Raw genomic sequence first — 16616 nt, forward strand, 5'->3', positions numbered from 1 at the left:
TTTCACCTTTTCACTTGAGGGAAGCACTTTAAGGCATCCCTTTGGCCTATCATGATTTTTGCCAGCTTCACTACTTTTCTGCTGTGGGGCAGTTAATAAGTAAAATAAGGTTCACTCAAATACAAACACACGATACTGTGACAGCGGTCTGATAACCAGGACTGCTACCGTGTGATTAGCAGGCAGGTGGGGACACAGCGCGGGAGTGCTGGACAAAGGGCCACTCAAATCGGGCAGGATGACACCAGAGTTCATCACATACCCAGGTGAATTCTTTATTTAAAAGTAGGAATTCGCCCCCCCCCCCGCCCCGGCCCAGCGCCCACCCGGTCGGCCTGGCCCAGCCATGATCAAGGCGATCCTCATCTTCAACAACCATGGGAAGCCGCGGCTCTCCAAGTTCTACCAGCCCTACGTTAATTGGAGGATCTGACAACAAACTTATTTATAGACATTATGCAACGCTCTATTTTGTCTTCTGTGTGGATTCTTCAGAAAGTGAACTTGGCATTTTAGATCTGATTCAAGTATCTGTGGAAACATTGGACAAATGTTTTGAAAATGTCTGTGAACTGGATTTGATTTTCCACGTAGACAAGGTTCACAATATTCTTGCAGAAATGGTGATGGGAGGAATGGTGTTGGAAACCAACATGAATGAGATTGTTACACAAATTGATGCACAGAATAAACTGGAAAAATCTGAGGCTGGCTTAGCAGGAGCCCCAGCCCGTGCTGTATCAGCTGTAAAGAATATGAATCTTCCTGAGATCCCAAGAAATATTAACATTGGTGACATCAGTATAAAAGTGCCAAATCTGCCCTCTTTTAAATAAAATATTAAAAAGGCCACTCCCAGGTAAAAATCAGGGGGAAAAGTCATCTAAGTTTACCATGCAGTTGTTTACCAAAAATTGAGGATGAGAGTCTTAACTTTTGCTCTTGGATTTAAGTCAAGGTACTGTATAGAAATTGTGTAAATCAGTGTGGAAGTTCAATGTTGCTCTTCTTGCTCAATGATTTTAAAGAAATTGAGTAGTTCCAGTATGATTTTTTTTCTTAACTACATTCCTATGCCCACCTAAGACATGCCTCTATGTGTTGGCTATTAACAGTATTTCTAAAAGTGAGCTATTTCTTTAATTATGTACAATCCAAAATGTTGGTGTTTTGTATGTATCACAAGTACAACATTCCTTAATTCTTTCTGCTATTTGTCACAGTTGTTATTTAAAGAACCAAGTGTGTATTGCATGAAAACATGATCTTTTCCTCTTAGTTTAAATAAACTCCAAGGTAACTGGAAAAAAAAAAGTAGGAATTCTTCATTTCTGACATTTTCCATTAAACTTCTGGGGAATATAGTTATTAGCAGGTAATCGAGACTTAGAAAGATGAACTCTCAAAGAGAGAGAAGAGAGACCCTGGGTAAACAGAGACCCTGGCCGATGAGAATGGCCAGTCGTGCTTGTCCCTTCAGTTAGATGAACTCTCAAGCATAAGCTTGTACAGACCGACTAGACAAAAATGTAACCAATTTAAATGTCACCAGGTACAAACACTTACACAATATGCCCACCACTGATTTATGGGTAGACTATTTGACAAGAAGAAATAGTCTGAACTCCAAATATCAAATAATTGACATGGGATTTGATTTTCAAAGAAGCATCCCTTGGGATCTGCACATTTCTTCTCAAGAAAATCATATGAATAATCAGAACTCTTCTCTGAGAGGATAGGGGCATCTGCACTCTGGCTTTGGGGTGTGTATACTTTTGCTATTCTTTTTTACTTTTAATTATTTGTGGTACTGGAGATTGAGCCCAGGGGCATCTACCTCTGAACTACATCCCCAGTCTTATTTTTTTTTTTACTTGAAACAGGGTTTCACTGAATTTCTGAGGTTCCCACTAAATTGTTAAGGCTGGCCTCAAACCTGCAATCCTCTTGTCTCAGCCTCCCAAATACTGGGATTACAAGCATATGCCACTGTGCCTGGCTTACCTTTGTTATTCCTTAATGAATCTTTGCTTGTGCTTCAATTTTTAGGCATCCTAGATTTCTTTTCAGTGGCATAGGTCAAGAATCTACCCAGAAGAGAGTCAAGGTCCCACTGTCCCCTTGGAGGCACCTCCTTGGACCCCTGACCAGTATGATAAAACCACAGAAAGCAAAACCATAAAAAGGGACTATATATATCAATACTATATATATATATATATATATATATATATATATATATATGTATTTCTTTATGCAGATGTTGGCTAAATTATCACTTCTTCAGACAAGCTGGTCCTTATATCCCTTACTATATCAATGCCCTTGATCACATTCTTCTAAGAATTTCTTATGATTATGTTCTAGTTCTATTTGAGCAGACCTTTATCATTGTGTCTATCTCAAATAAATTAAGCTCCTGGAGGGTAGAATGTATTTTTCTTCATCCCCACCAATATATACCTAGTACTCAGACAGTATCTGATATTTAAAATAATAGTTAAATAAAGTACATGTTATCAGCCAGGTGGAGTAGCACATGCTTGTAATCCCCGCGCTTGGGAGGCTGAGACAGGAGGATCGCACAGGTTCGAAGCCAGCCTCAGCTACTTAGCGAGGCTCTCAGCAACTTAGTGAGACCCTGTTTCCAAATTAGTCTGGGAGTATAGCCCAGAGGTAGAAAGCCACACACAAAATGTAAATGTTATCAACAGAAGACAGTTGTATTGACTAGGATTCTTCCACATAGAATGGATAGGAGATGGAGGCTCTATGTCACATACTGCTATAGAAAGATCCATACTGTTGTAGGCATATTATTACTGTGCCATTCTTACATTCCTGGGATAAATCCCACTCAGTCACTGTGTAATTCTTTACATCTTGCTAAAAAATCAATCTACTAGTATCACGGTGAAAAAAAAATGCAGCATCTGTATTCAAAAGGAATCGTAGTCTATATTTTTCTTGTGGTATATCCATCTAGTTTTGGGTATTGAGGTAATAATACTACCTTCCCAGAATGAGAAGTAAAAATTTTTTGTGACACATACTCAATAAATACATAACAATATTAAATTTTAAGAGCCATTAAGAAGCACAGAAAGTGATATATCAACAAAAACAATGCTCACGTATTAATACTACTATGGTAAATGAAATACAGGAATAAATTTTAATAAAAATGCTGCCGGGCATGGTGGCACACACTTGTAATCCCAGAATTTGGGAGGCTGACACTGGAGAATCACAGTTCAAGGACAGCCTCAGCTACTTGGTGAGGCCCTTTGCAACTCAATGAGACCCTGTTTCAAAGTAAAGAATAAAAAATAGGACTTTGGGTGTAGCTCGGTGATAGAATACCCCTGGGTTCCATCCCCAGTGCTGCCAAAAAAAAACTTTTAATAAAAATGCAGAATAGACTATTAGTCCATTAGTTTAAATATCTCCTATACAATCCTATTCATGTCCTAACGCAAACCTAAGAGATCATTTGAAGCAAAAATATTAAGAAACTTTAACTTCTCCACAAAGCATAACAAAGTACTTTCAAAACCCTAATGCTAGTGATCATTATTATTATATAATGAGTTAAACCCCCAAAGTATAGGGGAAAAATATAAACTTGACCATTTTCAATCACAAGTTCTTTAGAGACTAAAGCATTCTTTGAGCAAAACCTCGTGAGAATAGAATTCCCTTTTCAATATATGATCTCTCCTAAAACAGTAACTAAATATTACTGAGTGGCAGTAAAACAAATCTCAAGAAATGATGGACTTAAGAAAATTTCATTGAAGAAAGCACAAAGCAAGTCCTCATAATACCAATTTGAAAATGAATGCTCCCCTGCTCTGCTCAGGAGAAGCAAATATCAAACTCAGTGCTCTGTGTGAGGCCCTGCTGGATCTGTCCAGCCTCTGCTGAGCTTGTATGAGCAGGATCCCTGAGCAGCTTAAACTAGAAGTCCAGCTACGTTTAGTAGTTGATTAAATCATTATTAAATTCATAGGTTATTAAATAGAAACTCAATTTTTAATCAAACTTTTTAAAGCCAAATTCTATCAGGTTTCATGTACTATATTCTCATGTTCATATGAATATGAAACTAATTTTGTTAAATCCTTAGGTTCCTATGTTGAAATTCTACTAATTCTATGACATTAAAACAATTATTATATACTATACTAACAATATCTTATAAATCCAGGCATTCAATAAGAAGAATTTCACTAAAATTGAAGTCAATTGAGTATCTATTTGTTACATGCACCCCAAAGTCTTAGGCTTTACCCAGTTTGGACTTTTCCAAAATTATGTCCTACATTTATAACTCTTGAAACACAGAAGCACTCATTTTCCAAATGGTTATTAACACTTTGTGTTTCCTGAACTAGATCTCTAAAGACCCTTTCATCTCTGAAAGTCTATGCTACCAAATTATACAACGTGTTATTATTTTTAAGTCTCAAAATGTCCTTATGTCTTTGTATCTTATTATTAACACCTTGATCTCAGTAGAAAACCCATGAAGAAAGTGGCTATAATTTTCTCTTCCAAGAAAGGAAAGACCAAGACTTGAAAAATGGCCATGAACATGACCTAAACTAGAAAACAAGCTGTTATCTCAAAGGGAGAGAAAAATTACCCATAGGTAATTTATGTTTCCCATCTAAACTCTACAAAATATCAAAACTATGATGCTAAAAATAAATATAACTGTACACTAGATTACACTGGATTATGAGATATCATGAAAACAATTTCATTTCCAAAATGAAAAAAGCAAAAGGTAAAAGCTTCCTCCTATGTCAGTTTCTCTTCACTCAACCAAAATTATGAATCCAAAGCACCAGCCAGACAGTGAGGATGTAGACCTAGAAAAGCTCCATTTTTATGGCTTTAAATTTTTCATTTGATAGATATTTCTTTTAAAGTACATTTTTAAACCCTTTTTCTCTTAAAGGCTACTAATCTATTGAAAAATCAATATGCACAAGAAAAAATATATTTAGAAAAAGCGATAAATTAATTTTTATAAAAACACAAAAACTGTACTTACTATATCAAGTAATAGCATTTAACTCAATAAATTTTCACTAAATGAGTTTATATGTCACATTATAGTAAGGTAAGTAAATAAGGAACAATAGTTCTAATAAGCATAAAACATCAAAAGTAAAAGGAGAAAACTAATAGGAAAGGGAAAATAAAATGAGAAAAAAGAAAGATGGAAGAAAGTAAAACACAAAGCTGAGAGGGATGAAAGAAATGGAAACATATTATTAATTAGTCTGAACCACATAAACTGTACATTGCTGAGGATGCAATCTGAATGATTTCTTTAACATCTTATTAGCTCTTCAGCAGGAATTATTCATGGATCTGCAACTGCTTTTAGAAGAAAAGACTTGAAGAAACAGCCTACAATTTTCAGCACTACTATCAAAACAATAGTGTTCAGTAGAAAAAGTGCCAAGCAAACAGAGACTGCTGGTGAGATGCAACTTGCCTTATTTTAGACCATCCATCAAACCGCAAAAGTTAAATAAACATGCAATCTGTTAGCACCAAGAAAAAGTTTCTATTTACATGACAACTATAGATTCAGTAATGAGTTAAGCAAGTCCCATTTTATTTTGCATATATTCACCAGAGTTCTAGAAAGCCAGAATTAGGAGAATCCATGAAACTTATATTGGTGAAGATGTCTTCATTTTTACACTCTTAGTTATAACTCTGAGTAACTCTCAGACTGCTGAGTACAGTGTCCAATAAACAAGCAAACTAAATTCAGTACAAGGTTCCACAACCCTAATGTATTTGTCTCCATCACTGAAAAATCCTCCTAAACTGGGAGTTAAGAGGTAGGACAGAGGCTGGGGATGTCAGTCAGTGGTAAAGTGATGCATGAGGCCCTGGGTTCAATTCTAGACTTTGGAGAAGTATAAAAAAAACAGACAGGTAGGACAGCCCAAGAAATTCAGGGTAACACCTAACAGTAAATACACACTAAAATATACTCCTACAGAGAGCTTTTAACTTTCTAAAACTCCACATTCAAGTACCCAAACCACAACGGAACCACAGGCAAAGTAACGATAGTGATCCATGAGAAAAAAACACACTGACCATGTTGGGATGAATGAAGATTATATATAATACTGGGTCATTTGAAAATGCTGAAGAGTTTAGTTTAATCCCATCATTGCCCTTCTATCTGGGCAGCACTGATCTGGCCACCAATTTTTAGTATAACCCAGAGTCTTCATCTTTTTTGAGACAAAAAAGTAATGGTAACTTTTTTCTTTTTTTTTTTTTTTAATTTTATTTTATTGGTGCACTGTATTCATACATCATAGTGGGATACAAACTTTTGTAGACATACATGCACACATCGCCCAGTCAGCCCCCACCCGATCCCCACCCCATTCTCTCCCCATCCCTCCCTCCCATGCTTGGCTTAGTGGTTGACATCTAGTATTATAGCAATTTATCCAAAATTAAAAATGATAATCTCACATAACAGTTTCATTTGTCTGATACCAAGCTTTTGATGACTTAAAGATAACATTTCAATATTTCTTTTTGCTTTCTTTCTTACCAGAGAATATTTTTTTTAGGTGAAACTATCATATATTTATTTTTCAGAAAAAAATCTATCCTGATATGGAATATGGACTCTAGATACCCAAAACAATCTCGAAGCAAAAACAAAGCTAGAAGATGTATATTTTCTGATTTCAAGCCATATAAAGCTACAATAATTGAAACAGTGTAGTACTGTTCTAAAGGCAGATATATAGACCATTGGAGTTAAATACAAGCCTAGAGCTAACTTCTTCCCTATATTGTCAAGTTATTTTTGACAAGGTTTCCACGAAGATTTGGTGGTGGAAATAATAATCTTTTAAATAAATATTGTTGAAAAATAATAATTACATGGAAAAGAATAAAATTGGACCCTTACCTAATCCCACATACAAGTATTAACTCAAACTAGATAGAAGACCTAAATATAAATCTTAAGACTATAAACTTTTAGGAGAAAATCTGGGTCATAAAACCTCACAACATTGAAATTGGCAGTGATTTCTTGGATATGATTACAATGGCACAGGCAACAGAAGAATATACAAACTCCCTAAAAAATAAAAGAAAATATTGTATATCCAAAGACAATGTAAACAGAGTTAAAAGTTACTAATAGAATTGGATAAAATATTTCCAAATGCTATATCTGAAGGTATATTAATATTCCAACTAGAAATCCTAAAAATTAACAACAATAAAGGCAAACAATACAATTTAGAGATAGGTAAAAGACTAACATAAATAATGAATCTCCACAGATAACCAATCTTAGTTGTCTGTTGGATGGAAGCTCTTGTTTCTCTGGTTCTGGTGAGTGTTACCTATTTCTTCTTTGTAGTTAATCTCTTTGAGTATTTTCTCTAGCGCTGGTTTTGAAGACATAAATTCCTTCAGTTTCTGTTTGTCATGGAAGCTTCTTATTTCTCCATCTAATTTGATAGAAAGTTTTGCTGGATAGGAAATTTTTGGCTGGAAGTTGTTTTCTTTCAGAGTTTGGAATATGTTACTCCAAGCCCTTCTGGCTCTCATGACTTGGTTTGGGAAGTCTGGAGTGATTCTAATTGGTTTGCCTCTGAATGTCACTTGGCCCTTTGTTTTTGTTGCCTTTAAGATTCTCTGCTTGGCTTCCACATTGGTCATTTTGACAATTATATGGCGTGGGGATCCTCTTCTCGGATCCTGTCTAAAGGGAGTTCTATAAGTTTCCTGGATCTGTGTATCAACCTCTTGCTCTATATTTGGAAAATTTTCTGCTATTACTTCCTTGAAGAGATTTTTGATCCCTTTGGTATCACTTTCTTTTCCCTCCTCTATTCCAATTATTCTTAGGTTAGCTCTCTTAAGATGGGCCCATATTTCTTCAATGTCAGATTCCTGCTGTTGGATATCTTTTTCTAGATTAGAAACTATGCATTCATTTTTGGATTGCTCATCTTCTAAGAGCGAGATTCTGTTCTCCATGTGGTCTAATCGGTTGTTTGTGCTTTGAATTGAGGTCTTTACTTCATTAATTGCATCCTTTATCTCTTTTTGGCTCTCTCTGAGTTCTTTTCGAAGCACCTCTATTATTTCTACAGTTATTTTCCTGATTTGATCTTCTAGAAATCTCTGATTTTCTGTTTTATCAGGTTCTGATGTTGTGGGGTTGTGCACATTCATTACTTCAGTGTTATTCCTCTTTCCCATGATTTCGGAGGTTTGTGCCTTCTCTGGGTTCTTCCCTTGGGTCACTATGGCTTCACTTAAGGTGCTCTGGATCTCGAGTCTGTATTATCTCAGACCCTACTACTTCTTTACTGGGTTGTATCACAGAGTCTCCGACCCAGGGAGTCGATAGAGGCTGCTTTAAACTATGGGGGGTGCCAGGTTGCACGCTCTCCTATGGTGTGATATCTCTGCCACCACCACTCCCTCACTGGGTCAAGTCCCAGGAGGCACAATACTGGGATTTCTCCTCTGTGGCCCGCAATTTGACTCACTGTTCTTGAGTACGTAGATGTAGCTGTACTGGACTCGGTGAATTCACTGCTGCTGCCGCCGCCGGTGGCAATATGGCGCCTCTGCCACGCCCTCGGCCATGAGGCTGGCGTATTTTTTCTTCTCTGGTTTTGATTTCCACTCTGAATCCCTGCAGCGTGTGCTAAGCTCAGCCACTGGGAGCTTTAAATGCTGTCTGCGCCGAAAGATCCCGCCTGGCTGTTCCGCATCGGCTCACCTCGGCTTGCTGTAGCCGTCCGCTGAGTTCGCCGCTGCCGCCGGCAGTATGGCGCTGCTGCCGCGTCCTCGGGCACGTGTGTCTTCTCTGTGGCCCTGAGCTCTGTTCTCAGTCCGCTTTCTCTCTGGAGCCTGGTGGTTTTTTTGTTTTTCTGGTGATGGTGTTTTCTGGCTATGAAAGGCGCTCTTTTTGTGGTAATGGAGATTGGTTGTTAGCGGGACTCTTAAGCCCCGCTTTTCTCGGTCGCCATCTTCCCGGAAGTCGGTAACTTTTTTCAATAACTAAAACCACTAAGAATTGTGGCACATAATTGAAAGTGAAATAGCCAAGTCTCTGTGGAGAGCAAGACAAAGATCCCAGCAAACCGAAGAGTAGGAGTATTATGTATCAACCAAATAAACCTATTCAATAAATTTTTATTGCGATAGGTACTATAGGGAGATCTGCGTATGTAAAATGAATTAAGTTAATCTCAAGGTATTCATAGTCTCTTGGAAGAGATAATACACATCAGATTTTGATAACAGTTATGATAAAAAATACTAAACTAAGTATTAAAGCACAGTTGAGGAGGGGAAGAACTCTGATAAGGTGGATGAGAGTAAAAAAAAAAAAAAAACAGAATCATGCCGGGCATGGTGGCGCACGCTTGTAATCCCCGCGCTTGGGAGGCAGAGACAGGAGGATCGCGCAGGTTTGAAGCCAGCCGCGCGTGCTGGCTTAGGAGACCCTGTTTCCAAATTTTAAAAAAAAAGTAAAAATAGGTCTGGGTGTGTAGCCCGGAGGTAGAAGGGCTTCCAGGAACCCCAGTACCACCAAAAAAAAAAAAAAACAAAAACAAAAACAGAATCATGGAAAGCTTTACGGATTGCAAGATCTCAGAGCAGAGCATTAGAGGATATATAGAAATTTACTTTTATTGATGGAGAAGAAAAGTAGGAGCATTTAAGTCAACATGGGTCACAATAATTACAGCCTGAACAACAATATAAAAATATGTGTTGTTGGGGTTTGTTTGTTTTTGGTTTTTTTGTTTTGTTTTGTATTGGGAATTAAATCTAGGGGCATTCCACCTCTAAATGAAAGTGAAACACCCAGCCCTTTTTATTTTTGAAACAAGGTCTTGCCAAACTGCTGAGGCTGACCTCAAATCTTTGATCCTCCTGTCTCAGCTTCCCAAACTGCGACTTCAGGAGTATGCCACCACACTCAGCTAAAATATTTGTTTTGTTTTGTTTTGTTTTGTGGTACTGGGGATGGAACCCTTCTACCTCCAGGTTACACTCCCACACCTAATTTTTTTTCTGTTTTATTTGGAAACAGGGTCTCTTAAGCTAGCAAGGCTGGCTTCGAAACTGAACCTGCGTAATCCTCCTGTCTCTGCCTCCCAAGCATGGGGATATAAGCATGCGCCACCACACCCAGCTTAAAATATTTGTTTTTTTCTTTTTTGGGGGGGGGGGTGTTGGTGGTGCTGGGGTTCCTGGAAACCCTTTTACCTCCAGGCTACACTCCCAGACCTGTTTTTATATTTTTATTTGAAAACAGGGTCTCTTAAACCAGCTGGCTTCAAACCAGCGCGATCTTCCTGTTTCCGCCTCTCAAGTGCGGGGATTACAAGTGTGCACCACCATGCCCGGCCGAAATATTTGTTATTTAAAGCCTGGAGTACTTGGATGTAATTGAACCAAGACAGATACAGGGCAAAAGCAAAAAAAAAAAAAGTAGCTAAAAATGTTAGCATAGATACAAAAGGGAAAAGGTCTTAGATTATATGACAAGGCGTTGGACTTCATTATGAAAGCAATAGAAGTCACTAATTTTTTTAATAAATGGCAGGTGACAAGAACAGATCAATATTTTAGAAATAATAATTTGCCAATAGTGTAAAAGTTAGATTTCAGGGAATTAAGACAGAATAAACAGGTACAAAATGATTACAAAAAGAAGTATTTTAAATTATCAGATCTATTAATATAAACCCTGATCCCCCTTCTACTTAGGTAATATTTTATGTACCATGTATAAAAAAGAAAATAACCCCTGAATATACTTTAAAATATTCTATAATTAAGATTTTTTATTAATTCAGTTATGTTCCCCAATTATTTTAAAATAGAGAGGTTTTATTATGTACATGTTTAATAAATACACATTTTAGTTTTGAAATCTTATATCAATGTCACTAAAATTACCTTGATACTATTACCTCATGGTATGTGGCGAGGGGCAGGAGGAAGCCGGCCATACATCAAATATGACCCAATAAAGTGCTCACCATAGGGTTTTCATCCTTACCATTACAAGTTCTTCCTGCAATTCACTGCAACTTTTTTCATTATATTGTAGTCTCTTCGAAAGGTCTAAAATTACTTTCTTCTGTTCCTCCACCTCTTCACTTAGTTTCTTGTTTTTGGAGAAATACTCTCGTTCTAATCTGAAAAGTTAAAAGTATGAGAGTAGGTTTTTCAAATATGCTTTCATATGCTTTCATCAACTTCAATCTTTAACACGAGTAGCTGATGTGCTATCATATTTTCATGCCAAAGGGCTTTTTAAAGCCCACCTTTACTTTTTTCAAATTAAAAGGATTGCACATTCTCAAGTGAAAGAACTTAAGAGAATAACATTTTCCCTTTAATGCAGGTATTTGTACTATATCCAAGGTTATACCCCCCAAAAAAGGAGTTGGTTAGTCGATGTGGTCTCACCTTTTTTTTTTTTTTAATTAATGTATGGTACTGGGGATAGAATGCAGGGTATTCAACTCCTCAGCTATAACCCCATCCTTTTTATTATCTTGAAACAGGGTCTCACTAAATTGCCCAGGCTAGCCTGAACTTGAGATCCCTCCCATCTCTACTTTCCAAGTAACTACATAAGGTGCGTGCCACCAAACCCAGTTCACTATTGCTTGTTTTTTAAGCTTTTATTTTTTAATCAAATTTTGCTTACTAGCAAATGGCAGGTTATATTTACATCGATATGCAAATATATATATTTAAAATATGCACATACTTTTATCAGATAAATTACATAATTCTAAAGTTAAATCTATCTACTTCTCTCTCAGCCTTCTAAATGTATACCTCTAAAGGTACATACACATTTTCATAAAATTCAAAACAAATTAGAACACAAACTCTCAATAGAAGAAAAGAAGTTGATAGGTGCTATAATAAGCTACAAAGAGTACATGAGATGAATATTTATTACTATTAAAACTACAGGTCTAAACTGCTTAAGCTGGAATACACAATAAACAACTTTTTAATTAATTTTATTTATTTATTTATTTATTTATTTATTTATTTATTGGTGGTACTGGGGGTGGAACCCAGAGGCTTTCTACCTCTAGGCTATACTCCCAGACCTATTTTATATTCACTAAGTTGCTGAGAGCCTCACTAAGTAGCTGAGGCTGGCTTCGAATCTGTACAGTCCTCCTGTCTCAGCCTCCCAAGCACAGGGATTACAAGCGTGTGCCACCACGCCCGGCCTGATAAACTGCTTCTTTAAATTAGAAGAATTTCTTTAAGTAGGACCCAACAATACATATATAACATATCTGTAACATAACTATGATGATTATCAAAGTCTCTTCCCTTTGCAACAAGAAAAGTCACTAGTGATGAATTAGTTTGCTTCTATAACAAACTTTTCCCAATAAATGTCCACTTTAGCTGTTGTGGAATTGCAATAGGGAAATGTGTAATTAGTGTTAAAAGAGATTAAAAACACCATATGAAATTATTTGAAGAAAAAATTTCAGAGCACATATCAAATATTTCATACAAAAAAAAGACTGAACAAAAATCATAGACTTTATTATACAATAAAAAAATCTTCTAACATATTTCCTGAAGCCTTGTCAGCAAATATCTATTTTGACAGAATGGAAAAATAAGTTCTCTGCCCTACATGTATACCATGATCACATAAAATCACATTCTTCAAATCCAATGCTAAAGGGAAATGTTGCAAGGTTTTCAACTTTACACTGCATGATTAATATCATCAGTGAAATACGAATTAACCAATTCACTTACATTTCAGAATCACCAAATACCACCAGTGCTTTTTTTTTCATTTTTTTTTTTCACCATTGCTTTTGATGAACAAAACCTGCTCACTACAATTTGCTCAAAATCTACCTTAAACCTTTGAGCCTCCTGTCTCAACCTCCAAAGCACTGGGATTGTAGGTATGCACCACCCTGCCTGGCTAGCAAATCTTTACTTGGCTGCTCTTGTGTACCAAGCACAATTGTAGGCATGGAGAGATAGCAATGAACAAAACAAAATTCTTCTGCAAATAGACAGACAATACACAGCAAAGGATAGAATAAAACATGCCATAAAGAAAAACAGTGTTGAGTTACCAAAAAAGTTGTAGAAAAATAAAATATGCTGAAGCCAAAAGAATAAGAAAAAGGAATTGTGTATGTTGTGTGGGAGAAGCATATAACAGAAATAAGTAGAGAGTAGTATATAATATCTAAATGTGGAAACTGAAAAAATGGAGGAATGTGCATGTTATTTCAAAACATGAAGTTAAATATAAAAAGAGTGATACAAATTAAAAGTGTTTGCTTCAGTAGAAACTAGGAGTGGAGAACAACTGGGCATGAAGCTGCTATCATTCATGAGCCCAACCATACTATTTTGCTTCTTATATATGTGTTAATATGATAAAAATCAAAATTTTAATTAAGAAAACTCCTATTACTCAAGCCAGGTGTGGTGGCACACATCTATAATCCTTGTATTTAGGAGGCTGAGACAGGAGGATCACAGGCTTGAGGACAGGCTCAGCTACTAAAAAGACTGTCAGCAACCTAGGAAGACCCTGTTTATAAAACAAAAAGTTGAGCTGCAGGTATAGATTGGAGGTAGAATGCCCCTGGGTTCAAACTCCAGTAACAAAAAAATGTTATTATCCAACAAATATAAAATTAAGTGCATCTGTCATTTTGTAATGTTTTATAAAATTCAAACTGACTGTTAGTAATCTAATGCACAACCCAAAGAAACTCTGTATGCTTCGGCCAACAGCACTAATCATGAGGGAATCAGCAGGACCAGAGGAGAACAGGTTAAGGACAGACCTTGTCTCTGATTTTTTGTTTGTTTGTTTTGTTTTGTTTTTTAACTGGGGATAGAACCCAGAGGCTTCCTGCCTCCAAGCTACACTCCAGTCATTTTATTTTTTATTTTGAAATAAGAGTTTCACTAAGTTGCAGTGGCTGACCTTGAACCTGCAATCCTCCTACCTCAGCCTCCCAAGTACTAAGATTACAGGCATATGCCACCACACCAGGCACTTTCTCTTTAAAGTCAGAGAGGAGCCAGGACTAAAAAGGTCCTGCTGGACAGTCCTCCCTCCTATTCCCCATTAAAGAGCAACTTTCTTTTCTTTTTCTTTTCTTTTCTTTTTTTTTTTTTTTTTTTTTTTTTTTTTTTTTTGTGTGTGTGTGTGTGTGTGTGGTAATGGGGATAGAACCCAGGGGATTTCTGCTCTGAGCTATATTTCCAGACCAATTTTATATTTTATTTAGAAATAGGGTCTTACTAAGTTGCTGAGAACCTAATTAAGTAGCTGAGGCTGGCTTTGAACCTGCACAATCCTCCTGTCTCAGTCTCCCAAATACTGGGATTACAAGCATGAGTCACCACACTCGGCAAGAAAAATTTTATTTTCTAAAAAAAAAAAAAAAAGATAAAAATCTGTAGCCACTGACAAAATTCTGGTAGCATTTACTCTACAACCTCATTACTACCAATTGCTACAGGAGTTCTTCCCTGAAAGATAAAACATCCTACCCTGAACCTCCCTACTCTCAAAGTTGTAAATTAAAAGTAGGATTTGCCTTTAAGAACTAAGATATGTCAAGTCTCCTTTAGAAATATATTAACAAAAACATAAAACTGCTTTGAAAAATTAAGGCTTGAGAGTTTGTGACTCTAAAAGGTACATACAATATTTTTAAAATAAGATTCTGAGGATAGTCAGACTGCTGGTAGAAAATGAAGTAACTTATCCAAACATCTTTGAAGCCCTATCATGGCTTCTTGTACCACAGGGGACTGGAATGGAAAGCAGCTTTCATACTGTGTAGGAGGAAAGGAACGGTGGGATGGGAGAAGGGAAGTCACAGCAACTACTAATGACTACGGGGCTTAATTATTTTTATTTTTATTGGCTTTTATGACTATAGCACAATTACATAGAGATGTAGAGCAGGTAAGTGACATGTTAAAGCATTAAAGAGTATCAGCGAGTGCTTAGTTAGAATATGTAATAATATTTAGAATTGCCAGTTGGTGCTTATTGAAATACAAAATTTGAGCAAAAATGTTCTAGTACCAAAACACAAAGAACAGCAAAGCAAAGCTTTAAGAAAAAAATTTGCTTTGGGGTCCAATTAGAAAAGTACATAGATTAGACTCTTAAAGTTTCAATGACAGGTTTCTTACATCCCTCCAGGCTGACCTTTGTAGGACTTTTTTTCAACATCCATGACAGGGAATCATTTCACCCTCAGCTTTGAAATTCCCAGGGCAGGGAACTTACTAGTTCCCCAAAGATGCCTATTATTTCTTTGTTAGGAAGTCTGAATTATGGGTAGCTCAAGCTGGCTTCTTACAATTTCACTTCTAGATCCTAATGATTACCTCAAAATAACAGTAGAGAAGCCCATACTATAGTCTCCATAAAAGCTCATTTATATGTATCAAATACATTTATATGCAGAATATTATTTGAATATATATTTGCATGCATTCATATATATCTAATGTACAAATTTAAGAAGTGGTTCAAAGGAAATAAAGATGACTAAGTCCACAGACTAAAGTACACAGAATGTCATTTAAATCTTACCAACAGAAGCACAAAATTCAGTTAAGAATTCCTTAGTTTAGCGGGGCATTGTGGCGCATACCTGTAATCCCAGTACATGTGAGGCTGAAACAGGAGGATCACAAGTACCAGGCCAGCCTCAGCAATTTAGTGAGACTCTCAGCAAACTAGTGAGATCCTGTCTCAAAACAAAAAAATAAAAATAAAAAAGGGATATGGGTGTATCTTAGAAGTAAAATGCCCTTGGGTTCAATCCCTAGTACTAAAAAAAAAAAAAAAAAAAAAAACCTTTAAAATGTTACAAACATTAAACATTCTTGTGGCTAAGGGTGTAGCTCAGTGTAGACCACATATTTACATGCATATCTGAGACCCTGATTTAATCCCCAGCACCAAAACAACAACAACAACAAAACTGTAAGCAATCACTAAAAACAAGAGTTTTAAATTTTTTCAGCCGGGCGTGGTGGCGCACGCTTGTAATCCCCGCGCTTGGGAGGCAGAGACAGGAGGATCGCGCAGGTTTGAAGCCAGCCGCACGCGCTGGTTTAGGAGACCCTGTTTCCAAATAAAAATGTAAAAATAGGTCTGGAAGTGTAGCCCGGAGGTAGAAGGGCTTCCAGGAACCCCAGTACCACCACCAAAAAAAAAAAAAAAAAAAAAAAATTTCAAACTTCAGTCTCCTATCTTTATGATTTCTGCGATACCCATAATTAACTACGCTAAGTAACACTTTTCCTTAACTCACTTCTTACATTGAATAAAGAATTTAAAAATTAATCTCTAAGCCAGGCATGAATGCCTCTATTTCCACTAGTTGGAAGACTGATATAGTAGGATTGCAGCAATGTGCAGCAATTTAGCAAGACCCTGTTTCAAAATAAAAAATGAAATAAGGCTTAGGGGGGTTATATCAGAATTAAAATGCCCCAGTTAAATCCAT

At 36.6% G+C, this 16616-nt stretch overlaps 1 protein-coding gene and 1 pseudogene across 5 annotated transcripts in view; one reads left to right on the plus strand and one right to left on the minus strand.

The window, feature by feature from the left end:
• The window catches only part of CCDC171 (coiled-coil domain containing 171), a gene marked incomplete at both ends in the record, with an annotated part of 323708 nt that overhangs the window by 218487 nt on the left and 88605 nt on the right, over window positions 1–16616 (minus strand). For all 4 annotated transcript variants that reach the window (XM_080709193.1, XM_080709192.1, XM_080709191.1 and 1 more), the window contains one exon: window positions 11111–11249. In XM_080709193.1, the coding sequence (XP_080565319.1) occupies window positions 11111–11249 (139 nt within the window). The remainder of the gene's footprint in view (window positions 1–11110; window positions 11250–16616) is intronic.
• Window positions 347–836, plus strand: LOC308272400 (AP-3 complex subunit sigma-1-like; annotated as a pseudogene). Its single transcript has one exon. The product of its transcript is annotated as an AP-3 complex subunit sigma-1-like (transcript).

This window comes from Muscardinus avellanarius (genome assembly GCF_963383645.1).
Source record: "Muscardinus avellanarius genome assembly, chromosome: 13".
Lineage (NCBI taxonomy): Eukaryota > Metazoa > Chordata > Mammalia > Rodentia > Gliridae > Muscardinus > Muscardinus avellanarius.